This window comes from Danio rerio, chromosome 15 (assembly GCF_049306965.1).
Source record: "Danio rerio strain Tuebingen ecotype United States chromosome 15, GRCz12tu, whole genome shotgun sequence".
Classification (NCBI taxonomy): domain Eukaryota; kingdom Metazoa; phylum Chordata; class Actinopteri; order Cypriniformes; family Danionidae; genus Danio; species Danio rerio.
The window spans coordinates 34,802,363-34,827,325 of NC_133190.1; the positions used below are offsets into that span (position 1 = coordinate 34,802,363).

Sequence of the window (24,963 nt, forward strand, 5' to 3'; positions counted from 1 at the left end):
ACCAGGCTGGTCAAGCTGGTTTTAGCTGGATTTGGCTGGTCATTTTCCAGCCTGACCAGCTAAGACCAGGCTGGAAATAGCTGGAAACCAGCCTGGAAATGGCCAAAACCCCTCTAAAACCAGCCTGGTCGACCAGCTAAAACCAGCCAACCAGCCTAGGCTGGTTTAAGCTGGATTTTTCAGCAGGGTATTGACGTGTTTTTGTAACTATGAAACTCAATAGTTCATCAATAGTTATATCTTCAGCTTTATTCAAAATATCTTCTGTAACGGAGGCCAGCTAGCAGTGCTATGCAGGTAAACCTCACTCCTCGGACCTCTAAAGGTGCTCTAGCAACAGAGGCTAGAGGCCAAGGCCTTTAGCCTCCTTGTTAATGCAACCAAGTCCCATGCAAAGAATCGCCAGTTCGATCCCAGCTCAGATTGAGTTGGGTGCAGTAGGACCGAGCTTGTCCAGGATGGCAGTGAGGTTTAGGGGTGTGGGTGTAATGGAGGCCGGCTAGCAGTGCTATGCAGGTGAACCCCACTCCTCGGACCTCTAAAGGTGCTGTAGCGACAGACACTAGAGGCCATGGTCTTTAGCCTCCTTGTTAGAGCAACCAACTCCCATACAAAGAATTGCCGGTTTGATCCCAGCTCAGACCGGGTTGGGTGCAGAAGAACCAGTGGGTTATACTTTTTTGTCATCAAAAAAAGAAAGAAACTCGTAAAGGTTTATAACAAGGGTGTCCAAGCACGCTCCTGGAGGGCTGGTGTCCTGCACAATTTAGCTCCAACTTCGTTTTACACGCCTGCCTGGAAGTTTCTAGTACATCTAGAAAGAGCTTGATAGGCTGGTTCAGGTGTGTTTAGTTAAGGTTGGAACTAAAATATTCAGGACTTCGGCCCTCCAGGACTGAGTTTGGACACCCCTGGTTTATAACCTATTGAGGGTGAGAAAATTGTTTGTAAATGTTAAATTTTGGGAGAAATATCTCTTTAACAAAAACTGTTCCACTGGTAAAGTCCTTAAAGACTCTTGCAGTTTATTTAAATGTCAATGAAACACATATTTGTGTTCAGAAAATATTCCCTGTGAGCTCTACATTCAAAAAAATATTTCTTGAGGTAAAAGTTAGAATAAATTGATGCTGTGTGTTGCTCAAAGCAGTCAGTTTTAAGGCCAATTTATGTCTTTGGCAGGTGACTCTAGCCGAACACTCGCCAGCAGGAAGCTCAGTTATCACAGTAACCGCTACAGATAAGGACTCTGGAGAGAACGGAAGAATAACATACAGGGTCGTGTCAACAAAGGACATGTTCTACATTGACCCAAGCAATGGTAATTTGTCCTTTTGTTCTTGTTCTTTTCCTTTTGGATTTATTGTTCATCGTCCAAATTGTAGTCAGATGTCTTGCATAATTTATTTGTAAAGAACAAGAAATAAAGTGTTTTTGATGTGCCTTTTCTCAACTGGATTCTCTTTAATGCCCACATTTTAAGACGCCAAATAGCAAGTGGGTTTAAAATCTGAATGTGTCAGTTGTGTGATGTGTTAGCACAGTAGAGTTAGCATCCACCAGCTGAGATCTACCATTTTGAAGCTTATTCTAAAATCGCTGATCCTAACTTGAGACTCATAATGTAATTTCTTTACATAGGTACTCTGTTCATCAAGAAGGAAGTTGAGTTTGACTCACAGCGGCCATCAATTTTGGTGGTGATCGAAGCCAGTGATAGTGGAACACCTCCGTTGACCGCCCTTTCCACAGTTCAGGTGCATGTGTCCGATGTCAATGACAATGCCCCTGTATTCCACCAAACTGAATATAGAGCCTCTGTATCTGAAGACGAAGTTCCTGGTTCAACCATACTAACTCTGGAAGCGGCAGATGGAGACTTATCAAGAGACAACTGCGGCTTTGATTTTGCCATTGCCAGTGGAAACATTGGGAACACGTTTCAAATTGAGAGCAGCGTTCGCTTCCTTGAAGGCCATGGATTTCAGACAGTTGGGATGTTGATACTGGCTGATAAGCTTGACTTTGAAATTGCGAGTAGCTACAATCTCACTATTGTGGTCTCAGATCGTGGTATACCACAGCGAAGCTCAAGTGTTCCTGTTTTAATCAATGTAATGGACACCAATGATAACCCACCATCCTTCAGTAGGGCAGAGTACAGCGCTGTTGTCAATGAAGGGGCAGAAAGGGGAACGGAAATACTGCAACTTTTTGCTATCGACCCTGACTCAACACCTAATGGAGAGGTTCAATATTCAATCAGTTCTGGAGATGATTCTGAGCTCTTTACTGTAGATCAGTGGACTGGGGCTGTTCGTCTGCGGAGGTCCCTCGATAGTGAGAAACAGTCCTCTCACATGTTTGTCATTCAAGCCTCGGATGGTCAGGGTCACTTTGCTCTTGCTCCAGTAACTGTCGAGATAAAGGACATCAACAATAACCGACCTTACTTTCCTCTTAAATCACTTACAGCAAGCATTCGTGAAAACCAGCCCCAGAATGCTCTAGTTACCATACTGCATGCCATTGATCATGACAAAGGAGCATATGGAGAACTGAGATATTTCCTTACTTATAATGCAGGCAATGGTAAAGATTCCTTCCTAGTGAACCAAACCTCTGGTGAGGTGCGAACCCGCTTTACTTTCGATTACGAGAAGACAAACACTTTCAATTTTATTGCAATTGCAATGGATACGGGCAACTATACGGCTACTGTCACTGTTCAAGTGTTTGTAACTGGTGAAGATGAGTACGACCCCGTTTTCACTGAATCCGATTTTGCCTTCCATGTCCCTGAGGGTGCAAAGAAGGGGCAAAGCATTGGCCAAGTAAATGCCAATGATGAGGATGGAGGAGTGGACGGCATTGTCCTCTACACCCTTGCAAACAGTTCACCTTACTTTGAGCTCAACACATCTACCGGTGTGATATCCCTCAAGATGGATGCATATCATCGACATGTCACCCGGTCCAAAAGAGAAACACGACAGATGACGTTGGATGTTATTGCCCATAGTCCTTTAGAGAATTCCAGAAAAACTTCAGCCCAGATCACAGTTGATGTCACACATACATCCTTTGGCTTGACCACAGACATGAATGTAGTCCTTGCCAGTGCTATAACAGCTTCTTTGGCCGCCATTGTGTTCCTGATCATAGTTGTCGTGGTGATATTCCTCTTGAGATCCCAAAGGTATAAAGAACAAGAAACCTGCACCCGAATAGTCACCCATGGTACCGTTCTGGAGAGTCTTGAAGATTCAAAAGTTCCTGGGGGTGATAAACTGTATCATCAGACCCTTCCGGGTTATGCAGCAGACCAGAGTGGAAATGTAGGAGGTGCCTACACACGAGGAGGGTCTCTTGACCCATCCCACTCAAGTGGACGAGGGTCTGCCGAAGCGGAGGCAGCAGAAGATGATGAGATCCGTATGATAAATGAGTATCCACAAGTTGCTAGCATCTCCTCATCTATGCAGGAGCACATAGCTGCTCGAGGGCCCGACTCTGGTATCCAGCAAGATGCAGACCAGCTGTCTGACATTTCCTGTGAGCCGGGGATGGATGCAAACCAATGGTTTAAAGGAAAGAAACTGGGAAGTTTAAGTGGGACTCTATTAGCAAGCCAGTTGCCAACTTATCGGGATGAAGGAGGTGGATATCTCGGGGTTGGCAGAGGGCTTAACATCTCACATCCAAAAGATTATGCCTTTCCAGAGGATGGCAAGCCTGCTGTTGATGGTTCTCTTACTGCAATTGTAGCTAGCGATGAGGAACTGAGAGGCAGCTACAACTGGGATTACCTCCTAGACTGGTGCCCTCAATTTCAGCCCCTGGCTAATGTCTTCACAGAAATTGCCAGATTAAAAGATGAAAATGCACCACCTAACCCTCGGCGGCCATTTCATCCCAAAGCAAAGACTGATCCCAAGCCCAGGATTGATCCTCCTCCCCTTATTACTTCTGTAGCTCATCCTGGGGCCAAAACTGTTTTGCCTAAACCTGCTGTAGGGCGAACATTTCCCCACTTATCATCATTGCGACGATCTCCTATTGACCATGATGTTTCCTCGATTGCCATGTCCCCTAGTTTTTCTCCATCGCTTTCACCACTTGCAGCCCATTCCCCAGCCATTGCTCCTTTTGGAGGTCACTCGTCCTCCATAATCAGTACAACCGAGCACGAGGAGACAGAACTGAGGATTTAATGAAGATCCTTATCAGAAAGCATTCCCGCCTGACTCAGGTACTCTAAAAATGCCTCTCCTCTGGCATGGTCATCGTGTTGTATGTAATGTTGCCCCACTGGCTGGCCAGAGGTTTCACAAAGCGGTGCTTCTGTCACCCTTCTTACTGACTTGAGGTGGAAAAGAAGTAAACTATTTTATAATGCTGTTCTAATGTCCTGAAGAGCAGCTGACATTGTTATTAGCCCAGTGTTTGCACATTTAAAAACACGGTTGTGTTCGATGTTGATGTTTTGTAAGAGAAAACACTTTTGTATTATATATTTTTTTACTGATGTTTTTTTTTTTTTTTAAATGAAATGACATATGTCAAATGGTTGCTATAACCGGTGATTTTATTGACATACATTTATATTTGTATATATGTGGCCGTAAGAGTATGTTTGTTATCAGAGCTTGTTTTGGTTTATTAACAGTTGCCATTTTAACGTGCAAAGTAAGTTCAGTATTAAGCTCTTAAATGTTTGGGGAATATATTTTGTTGTCAGTATTTATAAAAGACCGTTACAATATCTGCAAAATTGAAGGTTATGCTGCTTCCCCTCCCATAGCTTGACTAATGAGAACACAATTAAAGCTTGAATCACTAAAAATAGGAATCCATTAATTAAACAATGTTGTTCCCCATTTTGTAAGGATTTGAAAATCTTGCAACAAGTTGCTCATTATTTAGTACATTGAAAAACCTTTTTAGGTGCTGAAGCTCAAGCGATATATGTCAGGACTTTCAAAACCTGAAAGGAAATAACAATAACAGAAATGCAAAACATTGCTGACACCTACAAACACCACAACATAACTGGAAATAACAGTACTGTCCTATTTAAGTGTTTATTTTTGTGTTTATTTCGTATGGCCAGTGAAAATGGTTAGCATAAATAGGCTATTTCATAACATCAGATTTATTGGCTTTGGATATAATGACCACAACCATGTTCACACAGTCCAAACTGGATGTTTATGTTTAAATAAATCAAGCTATCCGATTACATACTTCATTTGACTAAAAGATAGATGTACTCACAGCTCTACTAGTCGAGGTACTGAAGTGTATAGGTACATATTTGTAGCATATTTCAAATATTACTGTGGGTAAAAACAGTTGATAAGTTTATCTAATTATGCCACAACATGCTGGATTACTTTTTACTTTCTTGTTTTTTGTTAATTACATTCCTAAATGAAGTTATGACACCCATATTTGTTTTAAAAAAAAGCACTGGTTGGATTTTCATGGCATTTCTTCCTACAATGTACAGTTAAAAGAGCAAGTTAAAATATTTTAAACTAAATAATGGCGGGGTTGGACTTTCTCCAATAGCAGGACTCATTTTTGTAGCCTTTAAATTTGCTTAAGTGCTTGTGAAAAGTATTTTTTTGTACATACAGTACTTTCTAATGACTGTAAATGTTGCTGTTTGACCATACTTCATTTTAGTTTAGTGCTGAAAAAATAAATATTTCCTTCAATTTTAAAAACGTTGAGTCAGTTTTGGTCAGCATACTGTCCTTCGTTTTCCTGTCGATTGAAAGGCTCAACTTATAATTTGGAAAATCCACAGTGCCTATTAAAGAAAGACCATTCAAATGATGCTTTGTTGATATTCTCAAGGTCACAGGAACATTTCAGTATTCTAAGTTAAAGTTATTGGTCTTTGTTTTGTTTTTGTGCTAGCCTGATTTAACAGAATATTTCTCTTCTTGTTTAAAAGTCCTATATTTATGGCAGATACTTCACTTTTGTACAGAAACAATTCCTCACTCGTAACTGTGAACGTGTTATATTCATGCTGCCTTGAAGGAAAATAAATAATGTTCTGTTCATTTAAAAAAAAAGTTTCTCATAATGTTCAAGTCACTGTTCATATTGTTATTGGTGAATGATGTCTGTTTACATAACGTTTGAATAGCACTGTGGTCCACATTTGGCCAGCTGTTTTCTTGCATTTGTACCAAGTATAACCCAAAGGGCATTGAGTAGGTGGTTGTTCAGTGTCCACCGTAAACTTTTCCTTTTTTGACAAAGTGCCTAATTAAAAATGTGTTTTTAATAATGATCGGAGAACATCTTCATCTGTTTCTTAATTTTATGTTTATACTCTGTGTTTTTTACATATTATTTCAGATAATACACTGTAAAATATCTGTTAATTAATCGTTTTCGTATTTTGTGAGTTTCTGTATTTCCAATTGTATTGTTATGAATTGAGTTTCAAGATAAACCACAGTAAATTTCATAATACAATTTCAAATGTTCATTAACAGTGAAACCATAGTTGATTGTTGCAATTTTGAAAACCTAATATTAATCCTGAAGGGATTAAGTTAACTTGATTAAGCTAATTTGTTTTTACAAATTTACGTTGATTGAATATAAAACAACTAAGTTGTGCCAAAAAAAAACTCAAGAACTATGCTGTTTTAGAAAATTTTTTGAGTGTACATGGACTATGTGAAATGCTAACTATATTACAACATACAGCACATCTGGAAAGTATTCATAGTGCTTTACTTTTTCCACATTTTTTTTTATGTTACAGCCTTATTAAATTTATTTATTTCCTCCAAATTCTACTCCATAATGAGTGTGAATTTTTTTTTTTAATTTTTGTAAATTTATTAAATATAAACAATCTGAAAATCACATGTACAGAAGTATTCACAGACTTTGCTTAATACTATGTTGATGCAACTTTGGCAGCAATTACAGCCTCAAGTCTTTTTGAATATGATTCCACAAGCTTGGCACACCTGTGTTAGCGAATTTTTGCCCATTCCTCTTCTCAGTACCTCTCAAACTCTATCAGGTTGGATGGGAAGTGACGGTGTACAGCCAGTTCAGATCTCTCCAGTTCAATAGGATTTAGGTCTGGGTTCTGGCTGGGCCACTGAAGGACATTTACCAATTGTTGTGCCATTTGGCAAATTCCAGGCGGCGAGTGGCTTCTATCTGGCCACTCTACCATACAGGCCAGATAGGTGGATTGCTGCAAATGCTATTGAGGGTTGTCCTTCTGTAAGATTCTCCTCTCTCCACAGAAGAAAGCTGGAGCTCAGACAGAGCGACCATCAGGTTATTGATCACCTCCCTGATTTTGGCCCTTCTCCCCTGATCACTCAGCTTAAATATCCGGCCAGCTCTAGGAATAGTCCTGGTGGTTCCAAACATCTTCAACTTAAGGATGGAGGCCACTGTGCTCATTGGAACTTTCAGAGCAGCAGAAATTTTTCTATAACCTTCCCCAGCCTCGTGCCTTGAGACAATCCTGTCTTGGAGGTCTACAGACAATTCCTTTGTCTTCATGCTTGATTTGTGCTTTGACATGCACTGTCAACCCTGGGACCTTATACAAGCAGGTGTATGCCATTTCAAAGCATGTCCAATCAACTTAATTTACCACAGGTGAACTCTAATTATGCTGCTGAAACATCTCAAGAATGATAAGTGGAAACAGAATGTACCGGAGCTCAATTTAGAGCTTCAAGACAAAGGCTGTGAATACTTTTGTACATGTGATTTTTCAGGTTTATTATTTTTTTTATAAATTTGCAACAATTTAAAAAAAAAATAATTCACATTGTCATTATGGGGTATTGTGTGTATAATATTGGGAAAATAATTGAATGGAATCCATTTTGGACTAAGGCTGTAACATACAAAAATGTGGAAAAAGTGAAGCGCTATCAATACTTTCCGGATGCACTGTAAATGATAGATTTTCACCTGGCTTATTGACTTGATGCAATAGCCAAATATTATACTCAACCTCATAAATATAAAAAGTGGTATTGGTATTTTCAGAAAGAACAGATCTATAACTGTACTCAGGTCATCTGTAGTTTCAGTAAGCAGAGTCCATTTGATAAACCAAACTCCAAATAGGATCCAGATGTAGATCTATGGGAGAAATATTGATGCAGATTTACTGTTAGCATGTCAAACAAAAAATATGTGTGATTCTCTATTGAATAGAATAAATACTTTACATTTGGGATATTTAATATGCAACTTATATGAATGAAACTGAAGGCACACAGTATATTGCACAAAGGCCACCGAATCATAGTTCAACTAATGCTTTTTGCATTTCCATCAGGTCTCAAAGCACAGATTGATAGGGGGAAAATTCAGTCTTCCCACCTGTCCTGGAGAGGAAGTACCAGATAATTTGTCTCTTCCAAACTGTCTCTATAGAGAGTAAAGATATATGACACACTAGATACAGTATCTTGCAGCCGGGCCTTGTAATTAATTCTTTAAAGAGCCAAAAATAAGGCTTTAAATCATAGAGCCTATAACACAGCGCAAAGAAGAAAAAAGAGTGGGGCAGTAACAAAACTTGCCACACAAGGGGAAGAATTTAGTCATTATTCATCCATACTCAGACCTTAATGATTTGTGGATCTTTCAGAACGTATCATTAGAGCCGTGCCATAGACAGTTTGGATTACAGGACATGTCATACACTGTGTTTATGAAGACTTGCCTGTGAGTATTGCCATGGGGACACGAGGAACTGTCTAGCATTCGGCCGCAAAATATTTTGACTCCCTGAAAACTAGCTGTTGAATGTGGGTTTGACTTGAACGTTTAAACTGAAGGACATGCGTTGGACTGAAACATTCAAACAGAAGGTTATTAAGGTCTTCCTCGTAATATTGCTGTATAAATATGCGCTGGATGGATGTGTTTGACCTCGCAGCTCATTTAACATCTCGAGTTCATTTCCTCTGAGAATTTGCACTGCGTATGGGGTTTCTAAACACAAGAACTTGCTCTGCATGGACAGAAATTAAAGGCTTTGTTCACCACCAACATTTCTGTCTTCACTTACTCAGGCTTATGTGTTCCAAGCGTAGATATATCTGCATGGATGCCACTATACATGATGGTAACATTTGAACATTACACATTTTACAAGTCACCAGCTGAGTTTTACAATTTTTTAATCCATTCGGCCAATCTACTGGTCTGGCAGGAGCACTTTTAGCTTAGCTTAGCATAAACCATTGAATCAGGTTAGAACATTAGCATCTTACTCTAACAATTCTAAATGATTATCTTATTTAAAGATTGACTCTTCTGTAGTTACACTGTGTAACTATCCTTTCAGTATTTTGAATCCTTTCTGCCAAACTATCCCTGCTGAAAAAAACAGCTTAAACCAGCTTAGGCTGGTTGGCTGGTTTTAGCTGGTCGGCCAGGCTGGTTTAAGAGGGGTTTTGGCCATTTCCAGGCTGGTTTCCAGCCATTTCCAGCCTGGTCTTAGCTGGTCAGGCTGGGAGATGACCAGCTAAAACCAGCTTGACCAGCCTAGCCAGGCTGGGAGCTCGCCAAAACCAGCTATGTCCAGCTTAAACTAGGCTGGTCAAGCTGGTTTTAGCTGGATTTAGCTGGTCATTTTCCAGCCTGACCAGCTAAGACCAGGCTGATAATGGCTGGAAACCAGCCTGGAAATGGTCAAAACCCCTCTAAAACCAGCCTGGTCGACCAGCTTAAACCAGCCAACCAGCCTAGGCTGGTTTAAGCTGGATTTTTCAGCAGGGATAGGTCTGGCCGGAGCACTTTTAGATTAGCTTAGCATAAATCATTAAATCAGATTAGACCATTAGCATCTCATTCAAACAATTCTGATTGATTAACTTATTTAAAGCTTGACTCTTTTGTAGTTACATTGTGTAACTATCCTTTCTGTATTTTGAATCTTTTCTGCCAAACTACAGGTCTGGCCAGAGCACTTTTAGATTAGCTTAGCATAAATCATTGAATCGGATTAGACCATTAGCATTTCACTCAAAAAATTCAGGTTGATTTTTTTTTATTTAAAGCTTGACTCTTCTGTAGTTACATGGTAGAAACTAATTGTGTAACTAAGACTGGCGGAAAACCATTTTTAAATCTTTTCTGCCAATCTACAGGTCTGGCAGAAGCACTTTTAGCTTAGCTTAGCATAAATCATTGATTCAGGTTAGACCATTAGTTTTCGGATTCGGATTGATTTTTCTATTTAAATCTTGACTCTTCTGTAGTTACATGGCAGAAAATAAAAGGTTGCTTTTTTTCTTGGTCAATATGGCTTTGGATTTGTACTCTCATTCCAGCCTAATAATTAAAGATCTTTTTTATTTACATCTTTTCAAATTATGCAGCTGATAATAACAAAAATGACTGTCTGTTAGTTTTTATCTTTTTACTACATTTTAGTCTTGTCATTTTTCTTCAAAAATAATGCACTGTTAATTCTTTAGATGAACGAATCAGGGCCTGCACGCTCCTAGTTTTTATGTTACTGTCGCAGAGGACCTGTCAGTTTCTGTTTGTCACCCTGCAATAAAATGTTTTGCTCTTATTTTTGTTTATGAAATTTGCACTGCTATTAATTTACAAATAGCATATAGAATTCCTCTCACTTGATCCACTTTCCATATCTGACTGATGACCCTTCAAAAATAAAGCTATATTTGAGACCCCTTGTGTTTGAATAAAGGGAAAGAGAAATCAAAATTGCTAAATTTATTGTGATTGACATGAAGCCGGTGAACGATGTGGAAGGCAAAGTATTTTATTTTATTTTTTTAAATAATAAATGCGCACACTTAAGTCAGGATACTGTTCACAATAGCACGATTAGCTAAAAAGAACTTTTATTGTGTGTTTTAAGTGAACGATAGCTTTAAAGGGCCATGAACCCCCCCCCCCCCCCCCCCCCCGGTTCAGCAGGGTGTTTTTACACCTCTAGTTTGGAAAAAGTCAGGAAAGTGGGTGTGTCTAGCTCTGTTTGGGTGGGAGTGCCGGGGGAGGGAAAAGAGGAAGGATTTTTATAAAAATGGGAGTTTTCCATTTAGGCATGCGCTGATTTTTACAGAGGAAAAACGAACACACACGCAGGGGAGGAAGACAGTGACTGTGTTTAATGACAGTAGAATGTTTGATACAGCATGTCGTATAAGAAAAAAAAACTCGGCATTTCTCGGTAACTCAGATGCACTTGGTAGGTCAGAAAGCCATCTGAATGAACAAAGAAAGCATGCATATTAATGATCATGCATATCAATGAAGTTGCACGCATACCCAATAGAGCGCGCTGTTTAAACCAAGTCTTACTCATGAATTAATGCAGCACACTCAGAGATGTAATATGGTACTCCCAGGTACAGAAACATTGGTGTTTCGTGGCTCTTTAATATCATATATAGCCAGCAGCCACAGCTTCAAAAAAAAAGTAAAAATTGTCTAAAACTAATTTAATTTGACCAATTACTTTTAGCTATGATCTGTTATGTTTCTTCAAAATAAGGGATCAATTAATAAATCAATAAATAATAAGTTGAAGCCAGTTTGAAAAAAGTCTAATTGTAAATTTTTACAATAAAACAAATAAGCTATAGACTGTAATGAGGAAACTCAGAGTATGAATACTCATTCGGATCCGGCACCTGGTTTTACCGATCCCCCTCCTCAACCGCCCTCCTCCACCATCCGCTGTTAACTTTCACTTTCTTCCGCAACTCCCCAACCCTCTTCACTTTCGTCTGGGACACCCCCACGCTGTTCACTTTAATCCGCGACACCCCCGCCTTTACCTTGATCTGTTCCGGGACCTCGCAATTCACAAATCAAGCACTGCCTAAATCCAGCCAATAGTGTTTTCAAAAGCACAAAAAAAAAAAAACACAATTTAGAAAAATAAAAGCTCTTGCCTGATTTTTACCACGTTTTCAGATTTTACCCCATTCTCACCTTGTTATTTACCCCTATATATTTCTGGAAACTTTTGTTGCCAGACTCGAACCTCGTCGTTGTGGTCAACTCCTTTCTGTGTCTCAAGTCCACTGGTGTACATAGCGAGCTACTGTGCAAATTGTTAAAGGGTCATGAAACCTCATTTCAGCAGGGTGTTTTCACACCTCTACTTTGGAAAAAGTCAGAAAAGTGGGCGTGTCCAGCTCTGTTTAGGGGGGAGTGTCGGAGGAAGAAAAGTGGGATGGTGTGGGAGCGTCTATTTGGGCACACGCGAGTTTCAGAGTCAAAATACACACACACACACACATACAGGAGAAAGTGATGGTGTTTAACCTACATGGACATCTGTAGTCGAATTATTAAATGGTGGACTTTAACTGCAGTTTGGCTCTTTCATTGAGGGAATTCATTCATGCCCCTCGCGACACAGGAGATATTTGATTCGAGGATCTGCTCTAAATGTGTATTTTTCATGCAATGTTTAAGACCGCACGGCGAATGAGAGAAAAAAAACTCAGCATTTCCTGGAAACTTAGATGCACACGGCAGGTAGTGTCAGAAAGCCGCGCGTGTTATTCTGGTCACTAAATGCGGTAAAAACCCTACACGAGGTTAAAGTTTGGTTGTGGTGCTAACATGTTTACACTCGGTGCAATAGTTTGTTAGATACGAACAAACTGAATAAACAAAGAGCACTGGTCGCTCACTTACCAAATCTGTAGAGACAGGACAATCACCAGCAACTAGAGCCGCGTCTTTATGAAGAGAATACTACAAGCGAATCCAGATCTCAGCGTTTGCAGATGAGAACAGCTCTCAGGTAAACAATAATCCTCCTTAGACAAGTAAGTTATTGTTGTCGCGCGTCGCGTACACTGTTAATCCACACGTGACGCCAGCTGCGCTCTCACAGAGAGAAAATGAAAACAAAACTTAATGGCAGCAAACTATAAAAGCAACACTTCACGCTTGTTTTGCCAACACAACATGGCGTCTCTGTCCTGAAAACACGGTGACAGTAATGAATATTAATGAAGTTGCACAGTAGAGCGCGCTGATTGGTTTGAACCATGCCTTACTCATGCTTTAATGCAACACACTGTAAGACGTAATAAGACTCACTCTGGCACAGACGTCCAGTCTGCATGCTGGAATACAACGCTATTATTTCATGACCGTGACGCAGCTTCAAAAATTTGTTTCAAACCGGAAGTACGAATTTGCTTGAAATAACGCAAAAACAACCAACTTACACTTTTTAGTGAAATATAGGTGTCTTAATAGTGTTTTTAGCAGTGTGGGACACATATACGACTGTCAACAGCTCAAAACATGTGTTTTGGTGTTTCGTGACCCTTTAACAGCGGGAAAAGTCATCCATATGGAGGTAAGTGGTCAGCTGGTATGCATGAAATGCAACGGCATCATACCACCCTGTAGCGTTTGGTTTAAAGACAAAATTTAGTCATACGTACTTCTGACTACATAATTCGTAATCTCCAGAAATATATATAGGGCTACATTTTCAGAATGAGCCTATGTTGATTAAATGTTAAGCTCTGGTAAAATGTGTAAAGTGAGATAACCCAGGAGGAATCCCACCTGGAGATCTGGATTGACCTACAGTTACCTACTGGAAGTGTGAAAGGGCCTTCTTTGTGTTTGCTGAAGTGAAACACCACTCAGGCCATGTGGACTGTATTTCTGGGTTTTATAGCTCTCATTTGAAAGCAAGAGAAACGTTCAGAATGACTGCTTTTTAATTGCGAGGCTTTTGATGGCGCTTCATCAATTTCGCTAAATGTTTGTATATGGCATCTGACGTTTTGCGCTTTGAAGGGGTCGGTTTGTTGTGTCTGCTTGGGTCAACATGGAGACACATTAAGATTTGTTGTGATGGTGCCTCTAAGAACAACTGGCCTGAGACTAATTTATTCTGACATATTGCTTTGATGGCTTTAAAAACGTCTTGAGGCCCTTCATAACAAAGTTAGCTTGAAAAGTAACCTTTTAGTCAACCTTTCCGAGGGGCTCGCTGGCTTTCTTCGCTGGGTAGGCCTGGCATGAAGTGTAATGACAATAACGACTGTCGAACGTAATGATTTTAGCAGAAAGCGAAGAAAAAGAGAGTCTTTTTTTGCCTTTTGTCTGAAGGGTTCTTTCATAACGATGCCGACCAAGCTTGGCAGAACCACAAAGACAGATATTCATAGTAGCCAGGGGCCCCATAATGTGCTTTCTTTAAATATTATCTAGATTTCCATCCATCCGATTGCAGCACAATCTCTTTACTCCTATGAAAAAAAAGAGTTGAAATGTCAGAATGAGACTTGAAGAGAGAGATTCATTGTAAGGCGGGGTTTCAAACAGTAGCCCCACCCATTTACATATTCAGTGACCTTTATCAACTCCAGGGGGGCTTTTGTCTTCCCTTCTTGTCTTTTTGTATGTTCTTTTTTATTTGTTTTTTCCTGCCTCGTTTTCCAAAATCTCGGCAGGCTTCTTGCGTGACTAGAGGGAGCGAAAGAAGTGAGTCTTCAAAACCCATTGGCACGCGATCCCTAATCTATTTTTGGAGCACACTCCTTTTTTCTCTCAACTTTACACACACACACACACACACACACAAAACTGCCAGGGGAAGAGAGCCAATTGTAGGGTTGAAGGGGTCTGGTTCTCATTTTAGGCCGCCCTCCTTCCCTGTCTTGCCCTGCCAGAGTGAGAGCCACTGTGGTGGGGAGAGAGAGGCGGGCGGTTCGGGAGGTGAGCAACTGCGGCCCGGGCTCCAGGCCTGCCACTCAACCACTGTCACTTAGCAACCACCTGCGGCTGGTTCTTATTAGTGGCCCCAGCTGCTTGTATTTCAGACGTCCACGCTTTGCTGTATTTTGATTCGTTTTTGAGCTCTCTTTTGAAGGAGGAAAGTTTACCGTGATGAAAATATGATTCTTGGTGTGCCTCAATCTCTTGCTATTCATTTTCATTAACTAGAGTCTGGCTTGGCTACCGGGGCCAAGGCTGACATGGGCTAATTCACAACAATACTTATGATTTTGAACTCGTACACACTATTTTTTGGTCGCATTTACTCATCTCGGCGTCCTTTGGTGGCTTCGCTCAATAAGAAATGTGGATGAAAGGAGGTTTTCAAGCATCAGAACAATAAAAGTACATATTATACAGCTTAGATTTTGTTTGGTACATTAGAATTTTATTCTAAGCAAAGAATAGTGACTATTACACATGTTTTTTTAATGATTCATAGTACACTCACAGGCCACATTATTAGGTACACCTTACTAGTACCAGGTTGAACCCCCTTTTGCCTTTAGAATTTTCTTAATTCTTCGTGGCATAGATTCAACAAGGTACTGGAAATATTCCTGAGATTTTGGTCCTGAAAGCATCCCACAGTTGCTGAAGATTTGTCAGCTGCACATCCATAATCCAAATCTCCTGTTCCACCACATCCGAAATGTTTTCTATTGGACTGAGATCTGGTGACTGTGGAGGCCATTTGAGTACATTGAACTCATTGTCATGCTCAAGAAACCAGTCTGAGATGATTCGCGCTTTATGACATGACACGTTATCCTGCTTTTTAGAAGATAAGTTCACTGTGGTCATAAAGGGATGGACATGATCAGAAACAATACCCAGGTTGGCAGTGGGGTTGACACAATTCTCATCAGGTTCTAATTGGCACAAAGTTTGCCAAGAAACTATTCAGACAGAATGCACCCACCCCCCAAATGATAAATTATTCTTTCATATATTATGCTTTAAACTATGAGTCAGAATAAGTATGTTGTTTTATTTTATTTACATAGATACATTTACACTAAATGATGCTAGAATATTTTCACTTATATTTTGATAGATTATATTTACAAAAAGGCAGTGTTTGACTTTTGAAAATTTAAATTTTAAACCAAATGCACCAAGAGAAATTTAATCACCCAATTAATTTTTGTATTTATTACATCCATCTTTTTTTATAAATAATAAAAATACCATTATCCAGTTTTCTTCTATGGCAAAAGTGAACTTATTCCCACTCCTTTCATAAACACTTCTTGTGTTCATTTCAGGTGCTCTCTGATGACTTATAAACGTTTGCTTGATTGATTTTAGGCCGCTGAGGCTGCACTGCATATATGAGCAATTGGCATGACACAAAAACAAATTACTGAGTGGAATAATAAACTTCACAGTCCTATACTTACCTGTGTGTACTCTGTATACCCAGTGGACCAGTTCCTACCTCTGTACATGGACTGTAGCAATCATGCATGCATCTTGTCTATAATTAAAAAAAAAATGTTAATGATTTTTATAGAAAATATTAATTCTTTTTTTTTTTTTTATTAATTTTGCAGATCTCTCGAGTGTCTAAAGAATAGCTTATTTTATGGTAACACTGTTATTTTGGGCCAGATACTGTGTTGATCTAACCCTACAAGTGCAAGTTAAGGTATTTTTTCTAGAGTTCTGTGTCTCTATGGGACTCTGGGTCTCAGACTGGATCAGAGCATTGGGTTGAGGAGAGAGAGAGTGAGATTGAGTGAACGCGGACAGCTTCCAGTCCCTCGGTGACGTGGAAATAGGGAAGAAAACAGGAGAATGATTGTTTTGTTCTCTCTTCAGAGAGAAAGTGCTGCTGCAAACAGTCTAAACAAAGTGGAAAGAGGACATTAAACACTGATAACCCAGCTACTCCACTGGACAGCTGCTCATGTGACTCGGCAGACAGCTTAATCCAGCTTGCTCAAGCTAAATATGAATTTACTCAGAATGGGCTGTTTTATGGATGGATGCATGGATGGATGTAAGGATGCATGAATGGATGGATGGATTGATGCATAGGAAGATGGATAGGAAGATAGACAGATAGATAGGTACTGTATACAGATAGATGGTACTATGGATGGATGGATAGATGGATGGATGGACAGACGGATGGATGGATGTATGGATGGCTGGCTGGATGGATATATGGATAGATGGATGCATGGATGGATGGATGGATGAAAGGATGCATGAATGGATGGATGGATGGATTGATGCATAAGAAGATGGATAGGAAGATAGACTGATAGATAGGTACTGTATACAGATAGATGGATGGATAAATGGATGGATGGATTGATAGGAAGATGGATTGATAGATGGTACTATATGGGTGAATGGATGGGCGGATTGATGTTTGGATGGCTGGCTGGGTGGATGGATGGATAGATGGATGCATGGATGGATGGATAGATGGATGGAAGGATGCATGAATGGATTGATGGATGGATGGATTGATGCATAGGAAGATGGATAGGAATATAGACTGATAGATAGGTACTGTATACAGATAGATGGATAAATGAATGGATGGATTGATAGGAAGATAGATGGATAGATGGTACGATGGATGGAAGGACGGAAGGACGGACGGACGGACGGACGGACGGACGGACGGACGGACGGACGGACGGACGGACGGACGGACGGACAGACAGACAGACAGACAGACAGACAGACAGACAGACAGATAGATAGATAGATAGATAGATAGATAGATAGATAGATAGATAGATAGATAGATAGATAGATAGATAGATAGATAGATAGACGGAATGACAAATGGATAGATGGATGGACAGATGGACGGACTGACTGACTGATTGACTGATTGATTGTTTGATTGATTGACTGATTGATTGTTTGATTGATTGGTGATTGATTGATTGATTGATTGATTGATTGATTGGTACCAACTGTGCATCATGTATGATCACAGCAGGACCAACTTGGCGACTATCTAAAGCTGTCATACTTACCAATGGAACCAAATCTATGTGGACTGTTTTCAGCACATTGGGAAAAGGCCAAAGGCAGTCAAACCCGGTACTAGCAAGGTGTACCTAATAACCTGGACATAGAATATATATTACGTTTTATAAAATACTGTAGTGTTTTGTGTTACATTTATCGTGTTACATTCCTATTAAATTTCTAAAATCCAAATTAACTCACATCTTTGTTTTGATGAACAGGAATGTTTAATTCTAATTTTTCCAGGGTGTGACTAAACAATTATCCTGTTCTCCCTGCGAAAAATCTGCAGCACAGAGAAACAACAGTGGAAAATTTAGAACAATGCCAGAATGTTACTTGGATTGGTAATAAAACAAGAGGAGCCAAGTTAAACTCTATTTAATCACAGTCAGTTCATTGAACACTGTCAGAGTGCTGGGTAAAAAAGCTGGGAAAATATACATCAGTACAACAGTATGTACAACAGCAGTGATGAGGTTTTTCTTCAGTAAAACTTTGACTATGATTTTTTTAAAGCTTAACCCATAATACTCATAAAAGTCAATGGTTATCAGTATTTTGTGAGTAAAATTTGCATATACATTCCAAACTAAATGAATACTTGTAGCTGCTGATGATAAATTGAGGTCTTATGAAAGCAAAACAACCAAAATTGAACATTATTAACAACATTATTACCTTTAATCCACAGCCTCAGCAGATTATATTAAGCCCATTCACAGCAGTCTGGAATTCCAGCTTCCTGTTGGATATAAAGACGTATTAAAGCTTTTTTAAATGAAGGTGAGCAGGTTTCCATTTTATGATAAACCTTTACAATTTGTCACAATTTATTTATGACATTTTTGTGAAACAGATGTTAATTATGTTTATTATTGAGGAATTTTCAAATCCAAGTAGACTCTTAATAAAGGCGTTTGGTTTCGAGTTCCATCTGGGCCAGTTGGAATTTCTATGTGGAGTTTGCATGTTCTCCCCATGTTCACATGGATTTCTATACAGTAGGTGAATTGGGTAATCAAAATTGGCCTTAGTGTATGAATATGTGTGTGAATGTGTGTTTCCCAGTACTGAGTGGCAGCTGGAAGGGCATCCGCTGCGTAAAACATGCTGGAATAGTTGGTGGTTTCTTCTGCTGTGGTGACCCCTGATTAATAAAGGCACTAAGCCGAAAAGAAAATGAATGAAATTGGCCTTAGTGTATGAATACATGTTTGAATGTGTGCTTCCCAGAACTGGGTTGCGGATGTAAGGGTATCCGTTGTGTAAAACAAATGCTGGAATAGTTGGTGGTTCATTCCGCTGTGGCAACCCCTGATTATTAAAGAGACTAAGCCGAAAAGAAAATGAATGAATGAATGAATGAAATTGCCCTTAGTGGAAAACGTGTGAATGTGTGTGTCCCACTACTGGGTGGCGCCTGAAAGCGCATCCACTGCGTAAAACATATGCTGAAATAGTTGGTGGTACATTCCACTGTGGCGATCCCTGAATAATATAGGAATTAAGCTGAAAAGAAACTGAATGAAGGAAATTGGCCTTAGTGTATGAATGTGTGTTTCCCAGACCTGGGTTGCGGCTGGAAGGGTATCCGCTGGGTAAAACATGTGACAGAATAGTTGGCGGGTCATTCCGCTGTGGCAACCCCTGTGTAAAAAATAGTGACTAAGCATTAAGGAATGAATAAAATAGGCCTTAGTGTATGAAAACATGTGTGAATTGGTGTTTCCCATAAAATAGTTGGCGGTTCATTCCGCTGTGGCGACCCCTGATAAATAAGGAACTTAGCTGAAGGAAAATGAATGAAAACTACAGCGAAAGGAAATCTTCTAGACTTTGAAGAGGGAAACGCAAGACATCAACATAGCTTACAATAATCTTACAACTCCCCTACTTATTAAAGTTGCAGAAACAAGTTTTGTACATCAAACTTTAGCACTACAGTTCTTCGTGAGATTTCAGCCTTAATTAAAAACATTTATTTTGCACCTCTGATTGCATCTCTTTGAATTTTAATGAGGCCCTCAGATACTCCATACTCTTAAGCTTTGCCTGTCAAACCAATCTCTTTCATGAATTAAAGGCACATTTCAGCTAAAACATGCTCTGGGGTGTTTTTTTTTTTGTTTTTTTTGTGCTCATGTGAAAGTAATAAAACAGGTTACTCGACTCCTGACTGTTTTATTACCAAACTCACAAGTGAAAATTTAAATGGTTTCGTGATAAAATGGAGGGAAAAAAAATACATTAACCCTTCAAGAAAATAAATCTGCTACGACTTCACAGTATAGCAGCTGGAGCGACGCCAACATTTAATGACATTTTAAAAGCAATGCAGACGTGGAGGTTACAATAGCGCTAAAATCAGAGGCTTAAAAGAGAAGTTTTGCATCTTCGGTGGCTAACATTTAATATGATTAAAAATCGCCTCACCGTCAGTATAGAAATATTAGCTTGGTTTCAGGCAGGGTGGGCTGAACTTAAGAAAGGTGTTTGTGAAGAGAGACGCCAACTGTGATTGGTCTTTGGAAAGGCCCTGTGAGAGAAATCCCATAGAGTCAGAGGTCTAATGTGTGTAGTCGCTCAGCCAACATCAAGCGGGTACAGCTTGCGGAGAGGAGAAATTTTCCATCTACCTACTGTCAAAATGTTTGAGCTACATAAATATACAGTATTTGCTTAAGGAGCACTTATATGCTGTTTATGCTTCCAAAAAGATGGATGGGGTGCTGACAACAAATACCAGGCAATATCATTTTTTTAAAAGCAGAAACAGGAGCGCAATCACACATGCCTGAAGACTGAATGGATAAGACCTTTTACATTCTGGTCAGATAACGTGTAGCACTTCAAAAGTTAGCATACTTTAAACCTGAAAACACAAATCAACACTTGCTCATCATTTCTTCATGAATTTTTAAATGTTGTCGATTATACAGTGAATGTTGTTTAATGTTGTGGCATTTGAAAACTCTTGGATTTATTGTTTCAAAATGTCTACCTCATCAACATATTAGCCCTTTAGGATTATACAGTTCTATTTGACATTTTTGTCAAAATTGAGTAATTGACATATTCTTATTAAATGACAACTTATTTACATTACGTGATGTTTTATATATATATATATATATATATATATATATATATATATATATATATATATATATATACAAGTTGTTTTAGAACTTTTATTTAAAAAACAAAAAAGGTATGGGCTTTTTTTTCAATATGCGTTCTTCAGCGGTCTTGCGTCCTCGTGTTCTCGTGAAACGTCATCATCAGCTGCCTAAGTTCAGACCAATTACCAACCTACGTCACACAGGTCCACACGCCACACGGGTCCCTGGTTGCAAAAAATACAGACAGGCTACAATGGGAAAGATGTCGTGTTTTGCGGTAGGATGCCGAATTCGAGTCCAAAAATGGAAAACTTAACTTTTATCATACACCACACACTGCTTTAAAACCGACTGCAGACGTCTTTGGCTAAATGGGAGCTGAATGAAGTGAGAAGCTAATTAGAAGTGCTGGACTCTGCAGTTCTCATGTCATATCAGGTCAATTCACGCTATGTTGAATCATACACATCACTCGTTTTTGATTGCAAAAATGATTTCAGCAAAAACAGTTACATATGGTTAATTAAACTGCTGACACTAAATGCTAAGAATGAAACGTGAAAGTTTATTAAGGTAAACTTAGTTTTATATTCACACATTCACACGTACAGGTGAAGTTCACTGTCAGAATGCAGTTGTTTTGCGTGTTGGTGATTTATTACCCAGGGCTTGTCGTTAGCTCCGTCTTGTTTTCTTATCTTTGGCTAGACGGAATCTCGGTGTTTAGCTCTTGAACCTGGTCATCATGGAGCAATATTTATTGCACATGACCTCAAAGAACAACATTGTTGGCATCCAAAGACTTGTAGACCTTTAACTTCTCTCTTGTAAAATCACTTGGAGCTTCATTGAGATATTTCGGGCTGAATACTTGGTCACTTCGTCTTATCCAATATTTATTGGGAGGGTGCTATCGCAAATGGAGCTGTCAGATGAACGCCGCTCACTTTAACGTTAATTTTGCTGAATCACTGTGCTTGTCACTGGGTGACGAGCTGTTATAATATGCTGTAAGCATTATGTAAATAATATATATAATATGTTAGCAATATATCTTATTTCTAAGACAACAACAAACTCTGCACCGCATCTGATATCATTTCCTCGCTGTAAATGCTGGGGCTCCCGGTTGCTTTCTGCCACCTCCTTGCGCGCGCATACTGAATTCTTACAAACATGGTAATTGGTCTACTCAAGACCGCAAGTACGGAGGACGCGTGAAACTTCCCGGATGTGTTCTTGAGGACGCACCGATGCAGACTTGAGCACCGAACTTGCTCTGGAAGTCCCAGAAGTCATTGCGACTGAAGGTGGGAAGCGCTGCATTTTATCTAGATTTATTATTAAAGTTCATAGATATGACTTATTTACCTCAGGAGTTTCCCTAAATGAAACGGTGAAAGTAAACATTACCATGGATATCTTAATAAAGGAATAAACACATTAAGGGTGTTTGTTTGCTGAAATTCGTATTAAAATCTGTTTTATTTATATTGTGCAACATATATTTTTATGCAAAGTATATATTTTGAAAAGGGGAAAAACAATAAATCGTTGTATGAATGCTGTAATGTTTAAATAATTTACCATTTAAAACACATAAGGGTCATGTGACCATCAGGAAGAACGCAGCATCTCAATTCTCAAAGGACGCGTTCTCTGCCCTCGCGGTCTCCTGAGTTCGTTCTTCCGAGGACACCTGGCAAGACCGGTCTCTACAAGAACACAAGTCCGTTCCCCTTCGGGGGGAACTTCAGCACTATAAGTGGATTTGATTTGTAAAATCCACGCATTGGGAGGATTCGGATCAGAAGCCGCTTGTCTGGAGAGTATTGAACGGGCCAATGAATGAAATTAATTGGCAGCGTAAGCTTGCGCAGGTGTGCGACATCTGCAATCATCTCAGCATATAAGCACACCTGAAGCCAGCAGACGCCATCCTTTTCGCTTCAGATCCTTTCTGAGTGAGTCGATGAGGGTTCCTCTTGCTGATCAGCACTTCAGAGCGAACGAGTGTGTCTCCCGGTCCAGAGTGGGTCTTCGCGGTGGCAGACGGTCGAGCTGGGTTACTCCCTTGCCTGCGGTTCTTTGGGTCCGGTCCTCCAGAGCGGTGCTTATAGTTGCAACTTTCCTAAAAGAGCAACACAGTCGTGCAGCACGTCCTTTTCAGGATGGCGCTCCGACTGTGCGTTTCTGGATGCGGGGGTTTCCTGGCTCCGGATGATGGACACGATCACTGCATTGCATGTTTGGGGGTCCAGCATGTTAATGCGGTGCTCGCGGGCGGTTCATGTCGTCATTGCGATGCCATGACCGTTGCACAGCTAAGATCGCGGCTAACTTTCGCAAGAGAGCGAGCCACCCCAGTTGCCTCCTGTTCTAAAAAAGCAGCGGGCGCTCGGGCAGATCTGAGGGTTTCAGCGGGAGATAATCCGCCGCCCACGGGCTCGCGGACCTCTCGCTCCTCACGGCGCACCATCCAAGCTTCGGGTGGTGAGAGTGATCCGTCTAACCAGATGGTAGCTCTCACACTCGCTGACACCGGAGATCAGATGTCCTCCGCGGCATCGGAGGGTGGGCTTTCACTGTCCGACGAAGATCCGGACCCGCTCGCCCCCTCCGGGCAGGTGAGCGCTGTCAAATCGGATCCTGAAGCGGACATGTTAGCCGTGCTTTCCCGGGCTGCTTCGGCCGTGGGGTTGGAGATGGTTTATCCCCCAGCTCCGCGGCCGGACCGACTAGATGGGTGCTACGTAGAGGACCAGAAGGCGAAGCCTTCGAAGCCTCTCGTCCCCTTCTTCCCGGAAGTGCACAGTAGGCTCACGCAGTCTTGGAGGGCACCTTTCTCTGCCCGTGCTGCGTGTGCCTCCGCCCTCACCGCCCTTGACGGCGGAGCTGCCAGGGGGTATGAGGCGATCCCGTCAGTGGAGCGCGCTATCGCGGTCAATCTTTGTCCGCGCGGCGCCTCTACGTGGCGGGGTTTGCCCCGCCTCCCGTCCAAAGCCTGTAGGTTGTCTGCCTCCCTCGGAGCCAGAGCTTATAAGGCTGCGGGCCAGGCTGCTTCTGCTTTGCACGCGATGGCCACCTACCAGCGCTACCAAGCGCAGGCGCTGGCCGAGCTGCACGAGGGCGGGTCCAACCCAAGCTTATTACATGAGCTGCGCACCGCGACCGACTATGCTCTTCGGACTACTAAGTCCGCCGCGTGTGCGCTGGGGAGGACGATGTCCACACTTGTGGTTCAGGAACGCCACCTCTGGCTAAACCTGGCCGATATGCGCGACGTTGACAAAGTTCGCTTTCTTGACTCGCCCATATCCCAGGCTGGCCTGTTCGGCGACACCGTCGGTGAATTCACCCAGGAATTCAAGGCGGTGAAAGAGCAGTCGGATGCGATGGGCAATGTCATCTATCGGCGTGGCCGTAAGCCCGCTCCGCCCGCCGAGCCATCCACTTCCGCTGTTCCTCGCCGAGGGCGCCCGCCAACGAGTGCTGCCCCGCCCCCGCCTGCGCCTCCGGCCAAGCGGGCGCGGCGTTCACCTCGAAAGCAGGCAGCCCCTCCTGCCCAGGGCGCCGTTAAGTCCGGTAAACGGACCGCGAAGCGTCCCTGAGACAGGCCATCCGGAGAAGAGGAAACTTGCTCTTTCCCCGCTGGAGGGCGGGGCCCCGATAACAACGGTACTTTTCAGTGCCACCAAAACATCAGTAAAAGAGCACTTTTTCCCTTCCCCGGATGTGACTGCACGAGTTCTGCCAGTCCGGGACGCGCTGCCTTCCGGCTCGCAGACTCTACGTGCTTCGCTAGTGGCTCACGAGCGCTGGGGGGACGGTCTCCCTTCCCTCAGCCCTCCAGCCCCCTCTCCGGAGTCAGGGTGCGGAGCCAGAGCGAATCGCTCTCCTCCAGCTCTTCCGCGGGACCCTCGTGCTTCCCGGATCAGCACACCCACTCCGCGCTGCCCCACCGCTGGTACGTCAGCGATTGTAGCGATGACTCCATTAGCGAGGGCTCTGCCTGCCT

The 24,963-nt window shown here is 41.5% G+C and overlaps 1 protein-coding gene and 1 long non-coding RNA gene across 3 annotated transcripts in view; one reads left to right on the plus strand and one right to left on the minus strand.

The window, feature by feature from the left end:
- The window catches only part of dchs1a (dachsous cadherin-related 1a), a 200,971-nt gene extending 194,661 nt beyond the window's left edge, over positions 1–6,310 (plus strand). Inside the window, exons 20-21 of the mRNA XM_002664651.7 lie at positions 1,183–1,321; positions 1,642–6,310. Of these exons, the coding sequence (XP_002664697.2) occupies positions 1,183–1,321; positions 1,642–4,214 (2,712 nt within the window). The 3' untranslated portion in view covers positions 4,215–6,310. The remainder of the gene's footprint in view (positions 1–1,182; positions 1,322–1,641) is intronic.
- Positions 6,311–15,194: 8,884 nt separating this feature from the next.
- Positions 15,195–22,024, minus strand: LOC141377877 (uncharacterized). Of its 2 annotated transcripts, none has more exons than XR_012390975.1 (3): positions 21,608–22,024; positions 18,502–18,565; positions 15,195–16,300 (listed from the first exon to the last, which is right to left on the minus strand). It is a non-coding gene; the product is annotated as an uncharacterized lncRNA (long non-coding RNA). The 2 variants fall into 2 exon arrangements; XR_012390974.1 differs by lacking the exon at positions 21,608–22,024 and adding an exon at positions 19,392–19,471 and having other exon boundaries at positions 16,214–16,300.
- Between the last annotated feature and the right edge of the window lie 2,939 nt (positions 22,025–24,963).